Source organism: Choloepus didactylus, chromosome 7 (assembly GCF_015220235.1).
Source record: "Choloepus didactylus isolate mChoDid1 chromosome 7, mChoDid1.pri, whole genome shotgun sequence".
Lineage (NCBI taxonomy): Eukaryota > Metazoa > Chordata > Mammalia > Pilosa > Megalonychidae > Choloepus > Choloepus didactylus.
The window spans coordinates 30377628-30403851 of record NC_051313.1 but is presented as its reverse complement, the minus strand read 5'-3'; the positions used below and the strand labels follow the sequence as shown (position 1 = coordinate 30403851).

Sequence of the window (26224 nt, the reverse complement as noted above, 5' to 3'; positions counted from 1 at the left end):
GTAAAACAAGGTAAGAAAGAATGCACTGACTAATAAGTCTGGAGCCAAAATGAATAATTTGTTCTTTCTGAATTTCTTCTTTTCTCAATAACATAAAAAGGAAGTAATATGTATGTAGAGAGTAAAGATGGCAGACAGCAGTTTGGTTGAAACTGAATTTGTTTCAGAAAGATCTAGGGCCAAGTAAGAGATAAGAAAAGCAAGGTTAGAAAAGAATAAAATGAACAACAAAAGAAAAAAAGAAAAAAATATGGGCGAGAATGAGGAGAGAGAGACAGATGAACAGTAAGTGTGAGAAGGGGGTCTCAGAAAGCAAGCCTTGGAGCAGTGGTTCTCAAGTGTGGTTCCTGAAGCAGCAGCAGCAGCAGCACCTGGGAACTCGAGTTGGAAAAGCAAATTCTCAGCCCACTTCAGACCTACTGAATCAGAACTCTGGGAGTGTAGCCCGACAATTAAAGTTTAAGCGCTACTACTTCAGTGGAAGGGAAATCTGGGATTCACCGATGAGCCTATCAAAATCAAATGACACCTGCAAGCAACCAGCTCAAATAGCTTCACCTGGTAACCTAAAAACTGGGACAAACTGGGACTTCAGAACTGACATGCCACCCACTTCTTCTAGTAAAGTCCACATAAAGAGCACATCAGTCAGGTCAGGACAGGCAACTCAGGGTTAGTACGCAGAACACTCCTTAAAAGTAAGCCCAGTGAAATGAGGCACTGCAATTCACATATAGTTCCACTACTTTAAATACTTTCGAATCTATGTTTTTAAAGGACAAAGCCTCTTAGAGTGCTTCGTTTTTCTTTTAGTGACTGGTTTATTGGTGGTTTTACTTGCTAGCTCTTAATTTTTCTATAAAAATATATTCCAAAAAATAAATTATCATTTGCTTATATTATGGTAAAGTAAATGAGATATCACAGTCATTTAACATATTTAGAGTCTAAATAATTGTCTCACTGTAGAAAATGGAAATATTTACCCTAGGAATACTTAGTCCATTTGAAAGTACTGTTATATTTGAAAATATACTTTTATATTTGAAAGTACTGTTCCTTTTTTTTTAACATATGCAAAAAGGTCTTTGTATGTGTAAAATATGATAAGAAAAGATGAATTTTGTCTTGAATTAATATTTAAGTATTGGTTTTAGCTGAGGAATACACCAAGAACTGTGGTCAGACATACTAGCTTTGAGGACAAGATCTGAAGCTTGCTGCTGTAAACGTTCTCTGGCAGCCGCTAGCTCACTCTCCACTTCCTTGTGCTTGCTTAATAAGACCATTTCTCCTTTCTTGGTATCGTCAAGCTGTTTTTGAAGAGCCTAAGAAAAATCAAATAGAATGATGCTAAGCTAAATAATTCATTTGAATTCTGATACTGACAAAGTCCTACTTAACTATACCTACTTTTAAATCTCTAAGGATTAATGATGCTTATAACTTGGTAATTTCATAAATCATATGACACAACCACAAGAGGCTAGTCTACCTTTTTCTAATCCATTGTAATGGTGACAGATATTTAAAACATAGCTATGAATTTTCTATATCAATAAAGCATAACTTATAAAGACTTTCTGGCTCTTTTTCAGACTTCTGCCATATCCCTACTTAATTCAGATTTATAAGACGATCTTAATTTCTTATTCAGTGTCTACATCAATTGATGGGTACAGCATTATTAAAGAAGGCAAAGGAAAAAACACAATTAAACCCTAAGCGCAACATTTTAACTACCCCAAATCACTTATGGAAAAAATGAATACATTATTTAAATATATCCCTTCATAACAATCAGCAAAGTTTTAAATTTAACTTTTCTAGGCCTTTAATATTTGAAACTCTAGTATGAAATAATAGCTACAGGTTAATAAAAACTATCCCTTTCAATTATTTTCTCACAAAAAGAAAAGTCGGAAAAAACAAAATGGAAAAATAAAAAAGTTTAAAGTGCTCTGAATGGAAAGAAGCTGATTACAAGTCAACCAGATGACTCTCTAGTCTACAAAATGAATATCTTTAAGGAGAAACTGGGAGGTGGGGAGTGGGGAGACCCATGTGTTCAAATGTCATATTCTTTACTTACCTGAACATTGTTCTCTGCTGTAGCAAGAGCTACCTGCAGCTTTTGGCATTTGTCACGAAGACTTCCAGCTTCATCCTGTACCATCTGTAACTCTGTCTTTAATTTTCCTATGGTTTTCCGTAAAATTGCTTCTTGTCCCTGAAATTCTCTTCTAAGATCGGATTCCTTTTCTTTGCTAGCCTGCAAGCTTTCCGCTGTAAAAAGTTGTGACCTTTTCAAATTATCAAGCTCATGTTCATAAAAGGACTGAGCTTTATTCAACTTGCCTTCATAATCCTCAATCAGTTTTTTCCGTTCAAGTCTTAGCTCTTCAAGTGTTTTGTTCAAGGCTTCCACCTCCATTCTGTGCAGTTCCTCTGCCTTCTCCTGTCCTTTACTGACTGAGGCACTATGATCCTGCTGTGACTTCAACAACTCCTGGATCCCCCGTCTGTGAGCAGTTCGCAAATCTTCCAGAGCCAATCGTTTATCTTTTTCAAACTGTACTTGGAGTTGTCCAAAGCTCCGTAACTTTTCCTCAAATTTCCGTCTAATCTCTTCAACTTCTCTTGACATGGTTACTATGCGTTGGACGTGCTGGGCTTCTGCACAAAGCTGCATGTCCTCAACTCTGTGCTTGTAAGCTTCAAATTCTGTCAAAGCCTGCTGCTTCATTTTTACATGATCTTCCAGTGATGCTTCTAAAACCTGAATCTTTCTCTTAAGGTCTGTCTCCTCTGTTACTTTGCTTTTATATTGCAATATTTTTTCTCTTGTTTCGGCAAGAATTTGTTGGATTTCTTCTTCATGAGCATCTTTGAAGGCTTGAATTGCAGATTCATGCTCATCATTTTTAGTGTTCAAAGCATATATTACCTGCATGGTTTTAAAGAAGAGGAAGAATTGAGTAAATCATTTTCTTTCTAACAATTCTTTCATTTGTATTGATATTTTTCTATAGACATAATATTGGCTCCAGTAACTTCATGCAATTATTTTTGTGCTCATAGACTGATTTGCTTAGCAAATTTTTATTTTGTCAGAATTTTAAGAAGACTTGCTTTTAAAGATTTTTAAACCATGACTTTCAAGCATTCAAAATTAAGACTATTATACCATAAATGAAACAATGAGGAAAGGACAAAGGCCACCAGCCTGAGAGTTCTCCCTGAGGCCCAGCTGAGCCTACTGGGGCTGTCCTGGGGTTTGGGAGAAAAGCCTCATGGGAAGCCCTACACTGGTGTCCTAGAATAGGAGAGACTCTCATGAGTGGAAACTCAAGGCCTTAAGTCTTCCCAAGGGCTCTTTCATCTGTTTAATGTCCTGTGCATTTTAAATTTTGAAATTTCCTTTACTGATTCCTATACGGCCTGTTTTTAAAGCTGCTCTTCTTCTTTCCCAAGTTCCTAGTGGTCATCTTACACAATCCAATTAGTCCTTTTCTGCTCATTTATCAAATGCTGTCATTTTTAACTCTGCCTAATTTTCCCTCTGCCTCCAAGCAACCCCAATTCTTAGAGCCAGTGTTCTGGATCTTTATTTTATTTTAGCCCTTGAGTTTTAACAATACCATTTTAACAATACCCCAACCTTAACTCTAAATGACAACATATTCCCTGTATAATAATGCTCCCACTCTTACATGCTCCTTGATGCTCTCCACCACACCAAAGTGGTCAAACAGTACAATATTCATGACTGCTACAACGTTTAGAGATGTGATCACTTTCTTTCTTCTAGCGTAAAAAGGAAGTAGTGCTAGGACAGTCAAAACTATATAGTCCAACAATACAAAAGCTAAAAATCAATGCCCTGGAGCTCATTTTAATGGGCTCCTACTCTGGCTTTAGAAATGAATTCCAGCATCAGACTATCTAACTGAGATAAAGATGCAAAAATGTTGTCATTTCTTGTAGGGAATTTGTTCATGCGGCCTGAGGCAATCGAGGAAGAAAACCTGGCTCTCCAAATATCCTTAGTACTCCAGATCCTGCTTGCTAAGCACAGGCTGTCACCCTGTAGGCCTGCAGCTGCACTTGCAGAAGGAGAACCACACACTTGGAGGCTAGCCCACTGCAGGGGCGTTACTCTCCTACATGGAGCTTTGGCTCACTGACTCATCCCGTCTACATACCCAATCTGCCCTATTTTGTGAGATGCAATCATATCAAAAGTAAACAGACTTGAGGGATGGCAGGAACCCATCTGTCTTGCCACATCTACCCCTTTTACTTCAAGGCCCTCTAGGAAAAATGTGTGCACAGGAGAGAAATAAATTCTTATTCACAGACTCTCTCTCTCCCCTTCTCTGTCTTTTAACCCCAATGACAATTCCCGGTTAATGTCTCTAATAAGGTAACACAGATCCCACAAGACTCCCTTTACCTAGTCCAGGAGCAAGCTTAAAGGTAGCCTATAACCCAAGGGGCCATACCTGCCTACCCTGTTGACAGCCTGAAAAGACTGAAAGGGGCAATAAGGAAAAACGAGCCAACCAGCCAGAGAAGCCCCTCCGACACAGTGCCCAGAGCAGAGCTGGTCTGGCCACAGGCTCAGGCCTGCCCAGGGCAGATCAGCACCCTCCCCTGCTTTATCTTACCACATGGAAGGATAAGATAATTCAGAGATATGGAATTCCAAGAGCAAAACCTTTAGCACTTGGCTCCAAGAAATAGTCTTTGAAATGACCAACAGTGGGATGCCCTATCTTTGAGAGTGAAATGGGGAGGAAGGTCATATATGAGCTTCCCTCTGGGAACAATTTATTCAAATACTCTTCTCTTTTTTTTAACAATTCATTTCCCTTCAGTCTTTGAAGAGCCAGCTCATGTCCTGCTCCCTTTAAGAAGCCTTCAAAAACTACACAAATCCATGAGAATCTATCTTTTCTTTATATCCACCACCTCCCATTCATTACCATTCACTAACTCCTGAAACTTAGTAAATGTTTGGTGACTTGATGACAAGCTTGGAAACGTGGAGAAATGTGTTAGAGAGCTCAAAAAAGAAGCTGGAGATACGTGCCGGTTTGGAGCTGTTATGTACCCCCAGAAAACTTCATGTTCTTTTAATCCATTCCTGTGGGTGCAGACCTGTTGTGTATGGGACCTTTTGGTTAGGTTGTTTCCATGGAGATGTGAGCCACCCCATTCAAGGTGGGTCTTAAACCTTTTCTGGAGTCCCTTATGAGAGGATAAAAGGCAGAGACATTTGGAGAGAGCAGAGAAAGAGAAAAGCCCCAGAGATGCTGAGAGAGAACCCACAGATGCTCAGAGAGAAAGCCACTGGAATCAGAAACTGAAAGCAATAAAACTAGAGTGAAGGACCAGCAGACACCGGCCACGTGCCTTGCTATCTGACACAGGAACCCTGGATGTGAGCAGCCTTTCATCAGAGAAGGTATCTTCTTCTTGATGCCTTAATTTGGACATTTTTATGGCCTTAGAACTGTAAAATTGTAACTTAATAAATCCCCAGTGTAAAAGCCAATACACTTCTGATATATTTAGCTTTAGCAAACTGAAACAAGATATAAACCCACAGTAGCACACAAAAGCAAAGAATATATCCGACAAATAACAGGGAAATTTTATGGTGAGGAGGCTCTCTTCCAACTTGACATTGTAATCCAGGGGTTAGCAAACTATAGCCTGCAAGCCAAATCTGGGTGCTGCTTGTCTTTGTAAATAAAGTCTTATTGGAGCACAACTCTGCTCATTCACTTACATATTGCTTATGGCTACTTTCCTCCTACAACAGCAGAATTGAGTAGCAGCAGAAAAGACCATATAAAGGACTCCCGTTCTAATCTATACATAGACAAGCCACTTTATCATCCAAAATTGATAGGAAAAGAGAGAGAGAGAGAGAGAGGGATCTGCATTTGCACTCTGTTTATTCTCTACTAAATAATGTACACAATTCAGAACCATAAGCATCACTTTATGTCTCATTTCATTATGTTAAGATGAAGATGGTAACAGTAACACTATCACTTACTGAATGTGTTAGACATTATTTAGTACCATAAATTCAAATCTTTGGTTAAATCTTGCTACTTTCACTACCTATGTGACTGACCTTGGGCAAGTTACTTAATTGCTCTGTGCCTCAGTTTCCCTACTTGTAAAAATGGTTTAATAATAGTAGAATTCACAACATAAGATTGTTGTGAGAATTAAGTGAGCTAATACAGCTTATGTGTCAATACAGCTTGACACATAGTAAGCACTCCACGAGTGTTAGTAATATCACCATCTTCAACTTAACATGATGAAATGAGACATAGATGTTAAAATAATGTGTCCAAGGTCACATGGTGGCATCAAGTAGCAGAATTGGAACCAGAACCTAGGTTTTCAGTTTCAGGCCTGGGCTTTTTCCACTACAACTTAAACATTGAAAAAACCAATTATGTGATTCCGAAACTCTATTACATAAAAGAAATGCATCGTCATACTGATCATATATTGTTATCTCCCAGAAAAAGTGAAAACAAGTTTCTAAAATTATAAAAAGGAAAACTAAAAGGATGCCAAGCATAAGAACAAACTAATAGTGCTCTGGTAAATGATCATTTGAAATACATCACTATTAAATTAACATTATTTTAAAATAAGAATGTTCACATGAATTTCCAAGTCAACTTTGACTGGATATAATATCTTTCAATTGTTCACTTTTCTATATAATTACAAGAGTAACCAGTTAATTATTATCTTTCTCTGACTCAATACTACTTCTTAGACCAAAGTAATATAAAAACTCCCTACGTTCTTTGAAAACACAGAACACATGACAACATAGCAGAACTGACTGTAACTGGATTTTTGACCTTAGGTAAAATCACTTAATTTCTCCAAGCTTCAGGTTTCTCAGATATTAAAAATAGATCATATTTATTCTATCCTTGCAACATCCTTGTTAGAAGATAAACTGAAAATTTTAAAATGCTGTTATACATTTTTTGGAAAAATATAAAGCACTAAAAGATGGTAAGCCTTCCTTATTAGTTGTACCATTAATTCACAGAGAGAATGAGACTAATCTTAAAATAACTTCAATAAGAATCATAATCATCCATAAAATTTGGATAATTTTTCAAATAGGAAAGGGAAACTCTCTAAAGAATCTTCTCATAAACTAGGTATTAATCTTAAGATATTAAGAGAAATTTTCAGTTTTTCTGAAACTATGAACATTCATAAAATGGGATAATACAATCATTACAGCAATTTCATAACTCCACTTTATGCCAATAATGCGTAATTTAACTACGTATTCCTTGATGATAAGCAATAATAAGTAATATTTTTTCTATGAAGATTTCTAAGTAATCTTAACCAACAGAAAATGACAACAATTCTACATCCTAGTTTTAAAAATGCTACCTAGGTAAAAATAAGTCACTTCTTAACTAGTTCTCATTGCTGATAATTTATAAATATGTTCTCATTAGTAACTCATTAGTAATAAAATGTCTGTTATATTAACTTAAAATATTTTAACTGGATCTCAATTGCTGTATGTTATACCAACAGGCTTTAACATTGCTAAGGTTGGAGAAGAGTTGAATAAGTGATGGTATGTTTATACACATCTCATTTAAAAGAATATTTAATGATACAAGAAAAAGCTTTTGAAAAGATTTTCAACATTATTAGCCATTATGAAAATGCAAATCAAAACCCCAGACACCACTTGTTTTAGTTTCCTGGCTGCCAAACAAATACACTGCAATGGGTTGTCCTAAACAATGGGAATTTAGTAGTTCACAGTTTTGAGGACAGGAGAAGTCCAAAATTGAGGTGTCAGTCAGCAACGCAATGCTTTCTTCCTGAAGACTGGCATTCTGGGGCTGTTTGCTGGTGATCTTTGTCCTTGGCTGTTCTGTCAGATGACAATGCACATGGCTATGCTTTCTCTTTTCTCCTTTGAGTTCCATTGACTTCTGGCTTTTTCCCATGGCTTCCTTTAGATATGTCTGAATTTCATTATGCTTATAAAGGACTCCAGTAATCCTGATAAAAGCCGAACCTGATTTAGTTGGCCACACCATAACTAAAAATATCATCTTCCAAAAAGTCCTACTTACGGTGGGTTCACACTTCCAGGAACAGATAAGATCAAGAAAACATGTTTTTCATATTACAAAGCTACAGTAGTCAAAACAGCATGGTACTGACACAAGGATAAATACATTGACCAATGAAAATGAACTGAGAGTTCACAAATAGACCCACATACCTATGGCCAATTGATTTTTTTTATTCAGTTTTACTGAGATATATTCACATATCATACTCATCCAAAGTGTACAATCAGTTGTTCACAGTACCACCATATAGTTGTGTATTTATCACCCCAATCTATTTTTTGAACATTTTCCTTGTACCAGAAAAAGTGAAAAGAATAAAAAATAAAAGTAAGGAAGAACACCCAAATTACCCCCCATCCTATTTTTCATTTAGTTTTTGTCCCCATTCTTCTACTCATCCATCCAAACACTGTGTAAAGGGAGTGTGATCCACAAGGCTTTCACAATCACACTGTCACCCCTTGTAAGCTACATTGCTATACAATCGTCTTCAAGAGTCAAGACTATTGGGTTGCAGTTTGATAGTTTCAGGTATTTACTTCTAGCTATTCAAATGCATTAAAACCTAAAAAGGGTTATCTATATAGTGCGTAAGAATGCCCACCAGAGTGACCTCTCGATTTCATTTGGAATCTCTCAGCCACTGAGACTTTATTTCACTTCATTTTGCATCCCCCTTTTGGTCAAGATGTTCTCAATCCCATGATGTCGAGTCCAGATTCATCCTCAGGAGTCATATCCCACGGTGCCAGGGAGATTTACACCCCTGGGAATCAGATCCCACGTAGTGGGGAGGGCAGTGAGTTCACCTGCAGAGTTGGCTTAGCTAGAGAGAGAGAGGGTCACATCTGAGCAACAAAGAGGTACGCAGGAGGAGACTCTTAGGCACAATTATAAGCAGGTTTAGCATCTCCTTTGCAGTAACGAGCCTCATAAGGGCAAGTCCCGTGATAGAGGGCTCGGCACATGAAACCTCCAGTTCTCATCAGCAACAATCCAGGTGAGGAAGCCCAACACCTCTGCATTCTCCCCCCCACTCCTCAGGGAGGCCCTGCATATATATTTTTATTCTCTGCCCAAATTATTTTGGGATGTGTTGCTATTTCACACTAACCTATGCAAACCTACCAGGCCCAATTCCTATTAAAAGTTCCATGTAATTATGGTATTTGAACAAACTGTGAGAGTTAAATTGTTTAGGAAATATAGCTCTTGCACCAAGTAAATGTCTCTTCCCCTGGTCTCACATGGAATTTGAAGTTTTAAAATGCAGTCAGTCTTGTCCTTTACTGGCCAAATGATTTTTGACAAGGTTGCCAAGTCCACTCAATTGGGAAAGAATAGTCTTCAACAAATGGTGCTGGGAGAATTGGATACCCATATGCAAAAGAATGAAAGAGGACTCCTATCTCACACCATACACAAAAATTACCTCAAAATGGATCAAGACTTAAATATAAGAACCAGGATTATAAAACTCCTAGATGAAAATGTGTGGATGAATCTTTAGGAACTTGTGTTAGGCAATGGTTTCTTAGACTTTACACCCATACACAAGCAATGAAAGAAAATACAGATAAATGGGATGCCTCAAAATTAAAAACTTTGTGCTTCAAAGGCCTTTGTCACGAAAGTGAAAAGACAGCCTACTAAATGAGAGAAAACACTTGAAAACCACATATCCAATAAGGGCTTAATGTCCAGAATATATAAAGAACTCCTACAACTCAACAATAAAAACACAAACAACCCAATTAAAAAATGGGCAAAACTCCCCCCTATGTGGGACCTGACTCCCAGGGGTGTAAATCTCCTTGGCAATGCAGGGTATGACTCCTGGGGATGAATCTGGACCCGGCATCGTGAGATTGAGAACCAAAAGGGGGATGCAAAATGAAATGAAATAAAGCTTCAGTGGCTGAGAGATTTCAAATGGAGTCGAGAGGTGACTCTGGTGGACATCCTTATGCACTATATAGACAACACTTTTTAGGTTTTAATGTATTGGAATAGCTAGAAGTAAATACCTGAAACTACCAAACTCCAACCCAGTAGCCTTGACTCTTGAAAACGATTGTATAACAATGTAGGTTATAAGGGGTGACAGTGTGATTGTGAAAACCTTGTGGATCACACTCCCTTTATCCAGTGTATGGATGGATGAGTAGAAAAATGGGGACAAAAACTAAATGAAAAATAGGGCGGGACTGGGGGGGATGATTTGGGTGTTCTTTTTGATTTTAATTTTTTATTCTGATTCTGATTCTGTCCAGTATAAGGAAATGTTCAAAAATAGATTGGGGTGATGAACGCACAACTATATGATGGTACTGTGAACAGCTGACTGTACACTACAGATGACTGTATGGTATGCGAATATATATCTCAATAAAACTGAATTTTAAAAAATGGGCAAAAGACTTGAACAGACATTTCTCTAAAGAGGATATACAAATGGCTAAAAAGCACCTGAAAAGATACTCAACATCACTAGCTATTAGGGAAATGCAAATCAAAATCACAGCAAGATATTTCACACCCGCTAGAATGGCTATTAAAAAAAAAAAACAGAAAACTACAAGTGTTGGAGAAGATGTGGAGAAATAGGAGCACTCAGTCATTGCTGGTGGCAATGTAAAGTGGTGTGGCCACTGTGGAAGACAGTTTGGTGGTTCCTCAGGAAGCTAAGCAGAGAATTACCATGTGACTCGGGATTTCTCCTACCCAGTCTATATATACCCAGAAGAACTGAAAGCAGGGACTTGAACAGATACTTACACACCAATATTCATAGTGCCATTATTCACAGTTGCCAAAAGATGGAAGCAACCCAAGTATCCATCAGCTGATGAATGGATAAACAAAATGGGGTATACACACTCAATGGAGTATTATTCAGCCATAAAAAGAAAAGAAGTCCTGATGCACAAAACAACATGGGTAAGCCTTGAGGACATTATGTTGAGTGAAATAAGCCAGACACAAAAGGACAAATATTGTTTGATCTCACTGATATGAACTAACTATAATAAGCAAACTCACAGAGTTACAATCTAGAATACAGGTTACCAGGAGATAGACTGGGGTTAGAGAATGGGGAGTTGATGCTTAATTTATACAGAATTTCTATTTAGGTTGATTGTAAGGGTTTGGAAATGTATGGTGGTGACAGTAGTGCATTACTGTGAATGTAATTAACAGTACCGAATTATATAGGTGAATGTGGTTAAAAATGGAAACCTTACTAGAATAAAATTAAATGATAAACACAGGACTGTATAACACAGTGAACCCTACTGTGGATGATGGACTACAGTTAATAGCACAAGTATAAAAATGTTCTTTCATGAATTATAACAAATGTACAATACTAAGACAAGGTGTTAATAATAGAAGGGTATATGGGGGGAAATACACGTAAACTATGGACTATAGTTAATAGTACTATTTTAATAATCTTTCAGTAATTGTAACAAAGGTAACTACTGTTAAAAAGAATAGTACAATTATTAAAAAGTGCCATAATCAGTTGTAACAAATGTTCACGTGAATGCAACATGTTGGTGGTGGGGTGGTATATGGGAAGTCTGTATTTTATACATATTTTTCTGTAAACCCACAACTTCTCTTAAAAAAATTGTAAAAGAACATGTTTTTCTGGGGTACATAATTCAATCTGCCACAGCACTTTATACCCACTAAGATGGCTATTATTGAAAAAATAGAAAATAATAAATGCTGGTGAAGATGCAGAGAAATAGAAACCCTCGAACATTTTTAGTAGGAATGTAAAATGGTACAGCCATTGTGGAAAACATTTTGGCACTTCCTCAGAAAGTTAAACATAGAACATATGATGCCACAATCCCACTCCTAGGTATATACTCAAAAGAACTGAAAGCAGAGCCCAAACAGATATTTGTAAACCGATGTTTTTGATAGCCAAAAAGTGGAAGCAACCCAAATGTCCATCAACAACTGAATGGATAAACAAAATGTGATATATACATGTAATGGAATATTATTAAACGGTAAAAATGAATGACATTCTGAAACATTCTACAACATGGAAGACCTCTGAAGACATCAGGTTAAATGAAATAAGTCAGACACAAAAGGACTGATATTGTATGACTCCATTTATATGAAATATCTAGAATGTGCAAATTCATAGAGACCGAGTGTAGAGAGAGTACAGTTTATAAGGGGGCTGAGGAATGGGGAGTTAACGCAAAATGGGCGCAGGGTCAATGTTTGGGGTGATGGAAAATTTTGGGTATTAGAAGGTGAGGGCAGCACAATACTGTGAATATGATTAATCCCACTGAATTATATGCTTGGCAGCGGTTAAGACGTGAAAGTTTGTGTTAAGTTTATTTATAATTCAGCAATTTAAAAAAAAGAGCAACTCAAGAGACAATGACAATTAAATGCAATACATGATCCTAGGCCGACCAGATCTAATAACAAAGGAGAAAATGACTATAGGACATTATAGGGATAATTGGAAAAAATGGAATATAGATTGTATGATTTATATCAACGTGAAATTTCTTGAACTTGGTAATTATACTTAATGAGGTTATATAAGTGAATATCCTTAGTCTTAAGGAAGTATTAAGCATTCAAGGAGCATGATATATGCAACCTACTCTCAAAGGTTTAGAAAAAGAACAGCTAGATGGATAGATATAGAATGATATAAGAAATGTGGCAAAATGTTAAAAGTTGGTAAATCTGGGTGTCTGGGTAGGGGGTATAATTGAAATTTTCTGTATTGGTTTTATATTATTTTTGTAACTATACTGTAAGTTTGAATTATTTCAAAATAAATTTTTTAAAAAAATAAATAAGTTTATAATGCAGACACACAATGTTATATATAGTAAGATACAATTTTTTAGAGGAAAAAAGTGAATGTCCATAGGTATCAAAATACATATTTAAAAATGTGTAAAGAAACAAACCAAATTTTAACTGGATATTCAGTATTTTTAAACCTTCTATATTGAGCATGTTACTATTATAATCAGAAAATATTAAACATTTTAATTAACATTAACAGTGCTAAAAGAATGAATCAATATTCCAAATGCCCTGGCTTTAGAAAAATATAAGAATGAAAATAGAAACAGAAAATTCAAGGACCACTTTTTAATTACCAACAGATACCCTGCAAGTTTTCTTAAAAATCAGATTTATAAAAATTATACTTAAATTCTTTTCAGGAATATCGAATATTAATCATTGTACTTATTAAAAAGAAGCTATACAGATGTGGTTAGGACTAGGGCAAATCGGGCCAAAGGGTAAAGGACAAGACTGACTGTGTTTTAAAACCTCAAATTCCATGTTACACCAAGGGAAGAGATGGTTAGTTGGTGCAAGATCTCTATTTCCTAAACAATTTAAGTTGTACAGTTTGTTCAAATACCATAATTACATGAACTTTTAATAGGAAGTGAGACCTGGTAGGTTTGCATAGGTTAGTGTGAAATAATGCTACATCCCAAAGTAATTTGGGCAGAGAATAAAAATAAATTTGCAGGACCCCCCTGAGGAGCTGGAGGAAAATGCAGAGGTGTTGGGTTTCGTAACCTGGATGGTTGCTGTTGTTCTCGCAAACCTTGAGGACTGGAGGTTTCATGTGCTGAGCCTTCTGTCACAGGACTTGCCCTTATGAGGCTCGTTACTGCAAAGGAGAGGCTAAACCTGCTTTTAATTGTGCCTAAGAGTCTCCCCCTGATTACTTCTTTGTTGCTCAGATGTGGCCCTCTCTCGTGCTAAGCCAGCTCGGCAGGTGAACTCACTGCCCTCCCTCCTACGTGGGGATCTGACTCCCAGGGGTGCAAATCTCCTTGGCAATGTGGAATATGACTCCAGGGGATGAATCTGGACCTGACACCATGGGATTGAGAACATCTTTTTGACCAAAAGGGGGTTGCAAAATGAAACAAAGTTTCAGTGGCTGAGAGATTTCAAATGGAGTCGAGAGGTCACTCTGGTGGGCATTCTTATGAACTATATTGATAACCCTTCTTAGGTTTTAGTGCAGTGAAGTAGCTAGAAATAAATACCTGAAACTATCAAACCACAACCCAGTGGCCTTGACTCTTGACGACTGTAAAGCAATGCAGCTTACAAGGCGTGACAGTGTGATTGTGAAAGCCTTGTGGATCACAGTCCTTCTATCCAGTGTATGGATGGATGAATAGAAAAATGGGAACAAAAAACTAAATGAAAAATAGGGTGTGTGGGGGGGATGATTTGGGTGTTCTTTTTTACTTCTATTTTTTTTTTTTTTTCACTTTTTCTGGTACAAGGGAAATGTTTATAGATTAGATAGGGGTGATGAATGCACAACTATGTGTTGGTACTGTGAACAACTGATTGTTCACTTTGGATGATTATATGGTATGTGAATATATCTCAATAAAAATGAATTTTTTAAAAAAAGCTATAAATTTTGAAGAAAATATAAAAAACCCAAATATCTAGATAGTTTGACAGATTACTGGCTAATCTTTAATGGTCACTCCATACTTCATTAATTCTTCCCAACAAAAATTTACTGTATAGCTACTATGTGCCAAAAACGATAATTGGCACAAGAAATACCAGAGTCAACTAGATGAGTGTACATGATTTCTATTTTCATGAAGCTTAGTGGAAACTGACCTTAAAGAAATATTTACTCAATTAGCCAAAGTAAAATTTTGATAAGTCATATAAAGGAGGAAGAATACAAAACAAGTCTTTGTAGTGGGATGGGATTATGATAATGTTTGAGTATTCCTTTAATTCTGAGTAAAATGCTTATTTTATCTTAACCAGAATCTCTTAATTTAGTCAAAATGTTAGGGGAAAGCTATAGAAGGGAGAATTCCAGGCCGAAGGAATAGCAAGAGTGACTGGCACAAAGATGAGGAAGCACAGGACTTGGGGAGAAGACGGGCTGCGGAGCTGGAGGCAGACGAGGCCCACATTGCGGATGCTCCTGTCAGCTGGATGAGATCTGGAGGGGGACACTACTGAGAAAGAGCGGAAGAGAATGAGGACAGGACCGTGAGCAGATGCGGGCCCACAGATGGGGCAGTGTGCTGAGAGGTGAATACCAGTGGGATTGAGGCAGGGCACTGGGGTTCAAGATGCAGGGGATGGTCAGAGTGGTTGGTGGCAAAGGCTGCACAGAAATCCAGACAGTAATCCTTGAGAGAGCACCACTCAGTAGCTCAGTAGAGTGGTATGGGCGGAAGCTAGAGGACAAGTGGAGAAAGTGGATGAGCGGATGGTGAAATAATGGAGCAGCCAGGTGGTGGAGGCAATTTCTAAGAAATGGTGGGCAAAAAGAAAGAAGATAACCAGTGACAACTAGGATGATGACTTCAGGAGGCAGCCGAGTCCAGGAAAGCCTTTTTTTTTTTAAAGAGAGATTGAAAATGCAGTTGAGAAAGGGATAATTGGTGTGCCGAAGTCAGGAGAAAGTCTGAGGCAGGATCAGCTGGCACTGGTGGAAGACTGGTGCTGACTGAGTGCAGGGAAAATTCCTCCTGAGAAGAGGGGAAATAAAGACTGAGAGTTGAGGTGGAGAGGGAAGATGGCAACTCCCGTCTGACTGGTTCATACTCCTCCATGATAGAGAGATGTGATCGATCACCTTAGAGTGCACTGAGCTGTCGACAGCTTCCTTCCATCTGCCATAAATGATGCTACCACCCCTGGTGAGGCTGGCCCCGGGGAGCCATCCAAGAAGGTCTGTTCCTGACGCCAGACAGAATCAGTCACACGGCAACCACAAGGAGACTCTTCTCATCACTGTCCCTCCACTCGATGGTTTTCCTGCCAGTCTCAATCTTTATTTTTTGCCTACTTGATAAATTCTGGATACTGTTTCACTTTCCCTTTCTAATCAATGCCAGAGACATACAGACAGACAGAGAGACAGAAGGAGTCTCCCTCATAGTATGTAAATACAACATGAGGCACAAGGAAGCTTTACAAAGTAATAAAGGGGCAATCTCAGATTCAATACTTTTTTTTTTAATTTTTTTTTATTGAGATTGTTCAGATACCATAAAACTATCCAAAGATCCAAAGTGTACAATCAATTGCCCACGGCACCACCATACAGCTGTGCATCCATCAACAAAATTATTTTTTTTCAATTTTAGAACATTTTCACTACTCCAGAAAAGAAACAAAGACAAAAAAAAGGAACTCACATCCTCCCATACCCCTAACCACGCCCCCCCCTCCATTATTGATTCATAGTTTTGGTATAGTACATTTGTTACTGTTGAAGAAGAATGTTAAAATACTACTAACTGTAGTACATAGTTTGCAATAGTTATATATTTTTCCCTATATGCCTCTCTATTATTAACCTCTAGTTATAGTGACATACATTTGTTCTAGTTCGTGAAAGAGATTTCTAATATTTGTATAGTTAATCACGGAAATTGGTCACCACAAGATTCACTGTTTTACACATTCCCATCTTTTAGCCTCCAACTTTCTTTCTGGTGACATGCGTCACTCTGAGCTTACCCTTGCCACCACCTTCACACATCTTTTAGCACTGTGAGTTATTCTCATTACATGCTACCATCACTCCTGTCCATTTCCAAATATTTAAGTTCACCCTAGTTGAACATTCTGCTCATAATAAGCAACCACTCCCCATTCTTTAGCCTCATTCTATATCCTGGTAACTTATATTTCATGTCTATGAGTTTACATATTATAATTAGTTCATATCAGTGAGACCCTGCAATATTTGTCTTTATGTGTCTGCCTTATTTCACTCAATATAGTGCCCTCAAGGTTTCTTCATCAACCCATTTCTTTTGAGATGGTTTTGTTCAAACACTATACATTCCGTCCTAAGTAAACAATCGTTGGTTCCCTGTATAGCCACGTATTTTATGTACTGAGCACCATTGCCACTCTCTATATAAGGACATTTCTTCCACAAAGATGGAGGAAGAGTCAAAGAAGGCAGAGAGGCAAAAGAAAAAGGCAAGAGAAAGAGAGAAAAACAAACAAACAAAAAAACTTGATAGCTAGAAAGTGACAAAAGGAAAGACAGCATTAACCTAAAGTAGAATAAAGAGTCAGACAATATCACCAATGCCTGGAGTCCCATACCCTTCCCCTATTCCCCACCCCCCATATGCATTTAGCTTTGGTATATTGCTTTTGTTACATTAAAGGAAGCATATTACAATGTTTCTGTTAATTCTAGCCTCTAGTTTGCATTGATTGTATTTCCCCCCAATCCCACCCTATTTTTAACACTTTGCAATGTTGACATTCATTTGTTCTACCTCATGTAAAAACATATTTGTACCTTTTATTACAATCGTTGAGCATCCTAGGTTTCCCTGAGTTACACAGTCCCAGTCTTTATCGTTTGTCTTTTGTTCTGGTGTCCCACATGATCCCAGCCGCCTTCTTTCAACCATATACACAGTCATCTTTGTTCAGTGTACTTACATTGCTGTGCTACTATCTCCCAAAACTGTTTTCCAAACCTCTCACTCCTGTCTTTTCCTTTCTGTCTGCAGTGCTTCCTTTAGTGTTTCCTGTAGAGCAGTTTTCTTGTTCACAAACTCTGTCATTGTCTGTTTGTCAGAGAATATTTTAAGCTCTCCCTCATATCTGAAGGATAGTTTTGCTGGATATAGGATTCTTGGTTGGTGGTTTTTCTCTTTCAGTATCTTAAATATATCACCCCACTTCCTTCTTGCCTCCATGGTTTCTACTGAGAAATCCACACAGTCTTATCAAGCTTCCTTTGTATGTGATAGATCATTTCTCTCTTGCTGCTTTCAGGATTCTCTCTTTATCTTTGATGTCTGATAATCTGATGATTGAGTGTCTTGGCATAGGCCTATTCAGATCTATTCTGTTTGGGGTACACTGCGCTTCTTGGATCGTTAATTTTATGTCTTTCATAAGAGATGGGAAATTTTCATTGATTATTTCCTCTATTATTGCTTCTGCCCCTTTTCCCTTCTCTTCTCCTTCTGGGACACCAATGACATGTAAATTCTTGCTTTTCATTTTGTCTTTAAATTCCCGGAGACATTGTTCAAATTTTTCGATTCTTTGCTCTATCTGTTCTTTTGTGTGCAGGCTTTCAGATGCCTTGTTCTCCAGTTCCTGAGCGTCTTCTTCTGCCTCTTGAGATCTGCTGTTGTATGTTTTCAGTGTGTGTTTCATCTCTTGTGTTGTGCCTTTCATTTCATAGATTCCGCCAGTTGGTTTTTTGAACTTTCAATTTCTACCTTACGTACATCCTGTGTTTTCATTATACGGTTCATCTCTTTTGCCATATCTTCCATAAACTTTTTGAATTCAGTTATTATTAGTTGTTTCAATTCCTGCACCACAGTTGAAGTGCAGTTTGTTCCCCTGACTGGGCCATAACCTCAGTTTTCTTGGTGTAGGTTGTAGTTTTCTGTTGTCTAGGCATGGTTTCCTTGGTTACCCCAATCAGGCCTCCCAGACCAGAATGGGCTAAGGTACCAGAAGGAAGAAATATTCAGTATCTGGTTTCCCTGAGGGTGTGTCTTAGAAAATTGGTACACCCTGTGATACCTCCAGTCACTGTGCTTTTCTGCCCAGCAGGTGGCACCTGTTAGCCTATAATTCTTGTCTGGTGTAAGTTCTGAATGAAAGGGAGGTAGTAAAGCTGGGCCCCACCCCTTTCCTCTTAGAGAAGATAGACACCCTAGGGGGAGGTCATTAGCATTTCAGTGGTCTCTCTCTGCCTGTGCTATACCCTTGTCTGGGTCACAGAACTGGGAACTGAAAATGACTGAGGCTTTCTCCACTGAGTCAAAAAAGGAACAGAGCTAGTCCAAGGTGACCCTCCGGCTCTCCAAGGTCAGTTATCACCCAAAGCCTCTGTCTACTTGTTGGGGATTCATACCTGGTAGTGAGCAGTCCACACTGGCTAATTAAAACCCCAGTTGGAGCTCAGCTGAGCTATACTCGCTTGCTGGGAGAAAGCTTCTCTCTGGCACCACGAGGCTTTGTAGCTCGGGCTGTGGGGGAGGGATCTCTCGATTTGGATCCACAGTTTTTATTTACAGATTTTATGCTGTGATCTCAGGCATTCCTCCCAATTCAGGTTGGTGTATGATGAGTGGACGGTCATGTTTGTCCCCCTGCAGTTATTCTGGATTATTTACTAGTTGTTTCTGGTTTTTTTTTAGTTGTTTCAGGGGGACTACTTAGCTTCCACTCCTCTCTATGCTGCTATTTAGATCCTCTCCCAGATTCAATACTTTTTTAAAAAAAAATCTGGTACATTTGAAACAATGGAAGAATATGTTTCTATTGATCCATTTTTATTATTAAACCTGCAGTTCTAGACAAGCTAGTTACCAAAAGATTACTTTGGCCTTAAGACATCAAAATTAAACAGTAGTGCTGTCTCAACCTTCTTCTCAAAAGCTGCAGGACTCTGGCTTCTGTTCCATCTGCTCCAGAGCAATAACCTAGACCAGAGCTCTGTCCCCCAGTTTATATCCAAAGTCACTCCCGGACCATCCCTATAAGTAAAATTTTCATAAATAATCAAAGATAATTTCACAAAGTATCAAATACTACTGATTATTAATTATCAAAGATAATTTCACACAGTATCAAATATTACTGATTATCACTTAGATAATCTTACATATCTATAAAATGGTTCTCCTGCTGGGGCCTGAATATTAGCACTAATTTGATATCCTCACTTTACAGGGGAACATTAATAAAATGTGTGTGCCAGTTTGAATATATTGTGTCCCCCAAACGCCATTATCTTTGATGTAATCTTGTGTGGGCAGACGTTATCAGTGTTGATTAGATTGTAATTCTTTGAGTATCTCTTTGGAATGTGCCTCACTCAGCTGTGGGTGGTGACCCTGACTGGATAATTTCCATGGAGGTGTTGCTCCGCCCATTCGGGGTGGGTCTAAATTGATCAGTGGAGCCATATAAATGAGCTGACATAACAGAAGGAACTCAGAGCAGCTGTGAGTGATGTTTTGAAGAGGAGCTACAGCCAAGAGGGACACTTTGAAGAAAGCACAGGAGCTGCAGATGAGAGACAGTTTGAAGATAGCCGTTGAAAGCAGACTCTTGCTCCAGAGAAGCTGAGGGAGGACAAATATCCCAAGTGCAACTAAGAGTGACGTTTTTGAGGAACTGCAGCCTAGAGAGGAACGTCCTGGGAGAAAGCCATTTTGAAACCAGAACTTTGGAGCAGACGCCAGCCACGTGCCTTCCCATCTAACAGAGGTTTTCCGGACACCATTGGCCATCCTCCAGTGAAGGTATCCGATTGCTGATGTGTTAACTTGAACACTTTGTGGCCTTAAGACTGTAACTGTGTAACCAAATAAACCCCTTTTTATAAAAGCCAATCTATCTCTGGTGTTTTGCATTCCAGCAACATTAGCAAACTAGAACAATGTGTTTTAAGGATATATATCCTTTAGAGGTGATAAAATTACACAAATCCCTCCATATTTTCTTACCTATTTTACTATGATCAATAATATTTATTTATGCTATCTAGATTACCTAGATTACAGGACAAATCATTACTAGGTAAGAAAATAAATCAAAGGGCTTATAGAACTGCATCAAAAACTAGTCCCAAATAGTTCCATGCTAGCCAAATAAAGTAGACAAAGTGAAGGAAAAAAAAATTAAAATGAGGAGGTAACAAATAAGCAGGTATTCTAGACTACAGAAAAAAAGCAAGAAGCAAAACCCACAGAACATCATTTAGTGTAAAATGAATGTCAGAAACCAAACATCCCAAGCTTTTTCAGCACCAAGTATGCACAGCACACACACATACCCAGACGTAAACTTTCTTTTTTCTGAACCATTTGGAAAAAATACTGAAGGATAAGAAAATGTGTAGGAACTTTTGTAATTCTATCACTTCTAAGGAAAAAACAACTTCAAAACACATTTAATTAATGTGCCCCTGTAATGTAAGGGGCTATCAGGGCTCATCACTCCTAAATATTATAGAATATACTTCCTAAGACAAAAGACAATTTACACCCAGGAAATTTAATATAACAGAATATTATCTAATACAAAGCCCATATTCAAGTTTACCCAATTACTGAAATAACAAAATGTAAGAAAATGCTTTTCTTTTTCAATACAGATCCAATCAAGGATCCCACATTGTACTGAGATGTCATACAATTTGTCCCTTTAATCTGAAAAAACTCTCCAGCCATTTTTTCACTATTTCATGACACTGACATTTTCAAAGAGACGAGGCCTAGTTGTCTTGTAGAATGTATATGATAATGACTTTTGGACTTTTACAGAATTATACAAAGTTCCTCTTTGTAGAAGTTTCCTGTTGCATTTTTTCAATCCATCCTATCTACTCAGGTAAAAAGGATCCTAATACCACATTATAGGGGTTCATTTATCAGTCTGCTTGTTCTAGTTTGCTAATGCTGCTGGGATGCAAAACACCAGAAATGGATCGGCTTTTATAAAGGGGGTTTATTTGGTTACACAGTTACAGTCTTAAGGCCATAAAGTGTCCAAGGTAACACATCAGCAATCGGGTACCTTCACTGAAGGATGGCCAATGGCGTCCAGAAAACCTCTGTTGGCTGGGAAGGCACGTGGCTGGCTTCTGCTCCAGAGTTCTGGTTTCAAAATGGCTTTCACCCAGGACATTCCTCTCTAGGCTTCAGCTTCTCTCCACAACGTCACTCTCAGTTGCTCTTGGGGCATCTGTCCTCCCTTAGCTTCTCCAGAGCAAGAGTCTGCTTTCAATGGCTGTTAAACTGTCTCTCTGCAGCTATTCTCTCAGCTTCTGTGCATTCTTCAAAGTATCCCTCTTGCTGTAGCAAGCTCGCTCCTTCTGTCCGAGCATTTATAGGGCTCCAGTAAACTAACCAAGGCCCATGCTTAATGAGCGAGGCCACACCTCCATGGAAATTATCCAATCAGAGTCATCACCCACAGTTGTGTGGGGCCCATCTCCATGGAAACATTCAAAGAATCACAATCTATTCAACACTGATACCTCTGCCCACACAAGATTACATCCAAGTTAATGTGTTTTGGGAGACACAGCACATTCAAACCGGCATACTGCTTTTCCTATATTACCCTTCCTCCCACCCTTTTCCAACCCAATGTCCCTATTTTATTATGTATACTCAATTTGAAGCCATTAACAAATAAGAAAAAAAAATAGAAATTAATGTATTTGTAGTGTTTACAATAGGCTTAATCCCTAGAAAAACTATACTCCCTGTGTGTGGCAAGCCCTTCAAGGGGGTTTGATGAGTAATAATTGATGTCCCTGTGAACTACTGACTTTTCTTTTTCTGAGTGGACTTTGTAAGTCAAAGGGAAGGCCTGAACTGCCCATAACTGGAGGGGATTTTTTTAAGAGCTGTGAGTGTGGTGGACTAAATATTTAAAGATTATTTTAACTGGCCAATTAAATATTTAAAGATTATTTTAACAGTGTTTTATATGTTGGTGGGAGATGTAAACCCTTTTAAACCACATTCTCATAAAATATTCAGCCACATATTCATTTTCCATTAATGACTGAAGAACTGGATCTACCGTAAAGACACACTGAAGAGCTGGAATTGAATGAGTAAATAGGAACAGATGCTAGCCATATGGAGTAGTTTAGTCCTGGCAATGAATTACTTCCATTATTTTCTTTGGTCCAGTTTCTTTTGTTACAAATCCAAAAGCAGATGTTCTTCATGAATGTAATCAAATGATTCCAGCCACAGACTTGTGTCCAAATGAAACATTTACAAGTCATTAGCCAAAAAAAAAAAAAACAACACCACCACCACCTCATTCGAATTTATTTAATCCAAGGGCACTATAAAACCCTAATTTTAAAAGAGCAATAAAATCTAATTGTTCTAGGAAAAAATTACCTTTAAAGAAATATTTGCTCTCAATGTGTTTCTCTAGTTATTTTTGGAAAAATCTTGTTTAACATATATATAAATTCTAGTAATGTTGAAGGTATTTTCCTCTGTGGTTATGTAGAATACATGCTTTTCAACAGAAAAATTAAATTGACTCATGAAACAGCAAACAGAAGTCTTAATACAAGACTATTATTCAGATTCCAGGCAATGGAATCTGTGCTGCCAAACTTTAACATAAAAAAATCAAACAATCAACAGATTTTTACTGAATGCCTACTATATATTCAGTACTTTTTTTGTATATACATCCTTGCAAAGAAAACTACAAATATTCTTACTTAACAGAACTGCTGAAAATAAAACATATGCAAAATAATGGCAAACCATTTTAGATAATATTTTTAAGCATCAAACCATAGAGTATAGAATACGGTACACAGCATGAGAAGTTTTCAGTAGAATTAAGACAAATACTGCAGTTAATAAGAAAGACTTAAAAGGGCAAAAGCAGTTGTAGAGAACTATGAGGAAAGCCACTTGAGTCAAGACACAAGACAGAAATGATTCTAGTTTGTTGCTATGGTCAGATAATCCCAAACAAAGAGAAGAGTGAATGCCAGGGAAACCCAGTTGAAGTTAAAAAGTTTCTGCTGATGAATTTTGTCCCTGTAATTTAATTTGAAAAATGGATCACTGTAATAATTTTAGGAGATTTTAAATCTATACACATTTTTCTGTTGGTATGTGCACAATGTTGATGGACATTGTGCTGGTTTGAAGCTGTTATGTTCCCCATAAAACACCGTATTTTTCTAATCCATTCTTGTGGGACAGACCTATTGTGGGTGGGAAGTTTTGGGTAGGCTATTTCAATTGAGATTGACCCAGCCCATTCAATGTGGGTCTTAATCATTCACTGGAGTCCTCTATGAAAGGATAAAAGGCATTTTCCAAAATAATCTTATCAAGATAAGCAAAAACCCTGAGGCCAACAGAAAATCATAAAGCACCTGAAGAAACAAGAAGATTTGGACAAGCCAAATGAACAAAAATGAACAAATTAAAAAGCCAGAGGAGACACAGAACTTGGAGCAATTAATCAAAGAAATACACACAAATCTCAGTAACAACTACAATGAGATGGCTAAAGAGAAAAAGGATATCAAGAAGACTTTAAAAGATCATAAAGAAGAATTTGAAAGAGTAAATCAAAAATAGCAGATCTTATGAAAATAAAGATACTATTGATCAAATTTAAAATATACTAGAGACATACAACAACAGATTTCAAGAGGCTGAAGAAAGAAGAAATGAACTAGAGGACAGACAATTTAATGCAAACACATAAAAGAACAAATGGTGATAAAAATTAAAAATTTGAAATGGATCTCAGGGAAATGATGGACAACATGAAGCATACAAATATAAAAACCATCAGTGTCCCAGAATGAGAAGAGAAGAGTAAAGGGCTAGGAAGCATGTTTGAAGACATAATTGGGGAAATTATGACATGAAAATGCAAATAAAAGATGCCCAACAAACTCCAAATAGAATAAATCCAAATAAACCCACTCGAAGACATTTACTGATCATATTGTCAAATGCTGAAAAGGAGAAAGTTCTGAAAGCAAAAAGAGAGAAGCGATTCACAACATATGAGGAAAACAACATAAGACTAAGTACTGACTACTAGGTAGGCACCATGGAGGTGAAAAGGCAGTGCTATGACATATTTAAGATTCTGAAAGAGAAAAACTGCCAGCCAAGAATTCTTTATCCAGCAAAATTCTCCTTCAAACTTGAGGGAGAGTTTAAAATTTTCACAGACAAACAAATGCTGAGAGAATTTGTTAACAAGAGACCTATTCTGCAAGAAATACTAAAGCGAGCTCTACCAGGTGAGGGATAAAAAGGAGAGAGAAGTCTGGAGAATGGCATGGAACTGAAGAATAGTAGTTAGGGTAACTTAAAAAAAAAGAGGTGGGGGGGATATATCTGACAATTAAAAACCAAAGGATAAGATGGCTGGTTCAAGAACTCCCTTTAGAGTAATAACTTTGAATGTGAATGGATTAAACTCCAAAATTAAAAGATACAGAATGGTAGAATGGATTAAAAAGTATGACGCATCAATATGCTATTTACAAGAGACTCATCTTAGACCCTGGGACACAAAGTGACTGAAAGGGAAAAGATGGAAAAATATTCCATGCAACCTGCAACCAAAAGAAAGCAGAGGTAGCTATACTAATATCAGACAAAATAGACTTTAAATGCAAAGATGTCACGTGACAAAGAAGGACACTATATACTAATAAAAGGGACAATTTACCATGAAGAAATAACAATCATAAATGTTTATGCACCCAATCAAGGAGCTCCAAAGTACATGAGACAAACATTGGCTAAACTGAAGGGAGCATTAGACATTTCTGCAATAATAGTGGGAGATTTCAATATACCACTCTTCTACAGATAGAACCACTAGACAGAGGACCAATAAGGAAAATGAGAACCTAAACAATGTGATAAATGATTTAGACTTAATAGACACATAGATCATTACATCCCAAAGTACCAGGATATACCTTTATCTCTAGTGCTCATGGAACGTTCTCCAGAATAGATCATATGCTGGAGCACAAAACAAGTCTTAAAAATTTAAAAAGACTGAAATTATTCCAAGCACATTCTCCGACACTAATGGAATGCAACCAGAAATCAATAATCACCAATGACCCAGATCTTTCACAAACATATGGAGGTTAAACAACACACTCCTAAACAATCAGTGGGTCAAAGAAGAAATCGCAAGAGAAGTAGGTACATATCTAGAGATGAATGAAAACAAGGACATTATATACCAAAACCTATAGGATGAAGTGAATGTGGTGCTGAGAGGGAAATTTATAGTTCTAAATGCATACATTAAAATGGAAGAAAGAGCTAAAATCAAAGAACTAATGGTACAACTGAAGAAGCTAGAAAATGAACAGCAAACTAATCCTAAACAAAGTAGAAGAAAATAAATAATGAAGACTAAAGCAGAAATAAATGAGAAAGAGAACAACAACAACAACAACAACAACAAAACAATAGAGA

The 26224-nt window shown here is 37.5% G+C and overlaps 1 protein-coding gene across 4 annotated transcripts in view; it reads right to left on the bottom strand.

Annotated features, from left to right (window-relative positions):
- The window catches only part of FAM184A (family with sequence similarity 184 member A), a 159719-nt gene that overhangs the window by 76964 nt on the left and 56531 nt on the right, over positions 1-26224 (bottom strand). For all 4 annotated transcript variants that reach the window (XR_005217983.1, XM_037843921.1, XM_037843919.1 and 1 more), the window contains exons 2-3: positions 2093-2947; positions 1193-1328 (exon numbers count right to left, since the gene is read on the bottom strand). Coding sequence is in view for 3 of the 4 variants with exons in the window: in XM_037843921.1 (XP_037699849.1) it covers positions 1193-1328; positions 2093-2947 (991 nt within the window). In the remaining variant the exon portion in view is untranslated. The remainder of the gene's footprint in view (positions 1-1192; positions 1329-2092; positions 2948-26224) is intronic.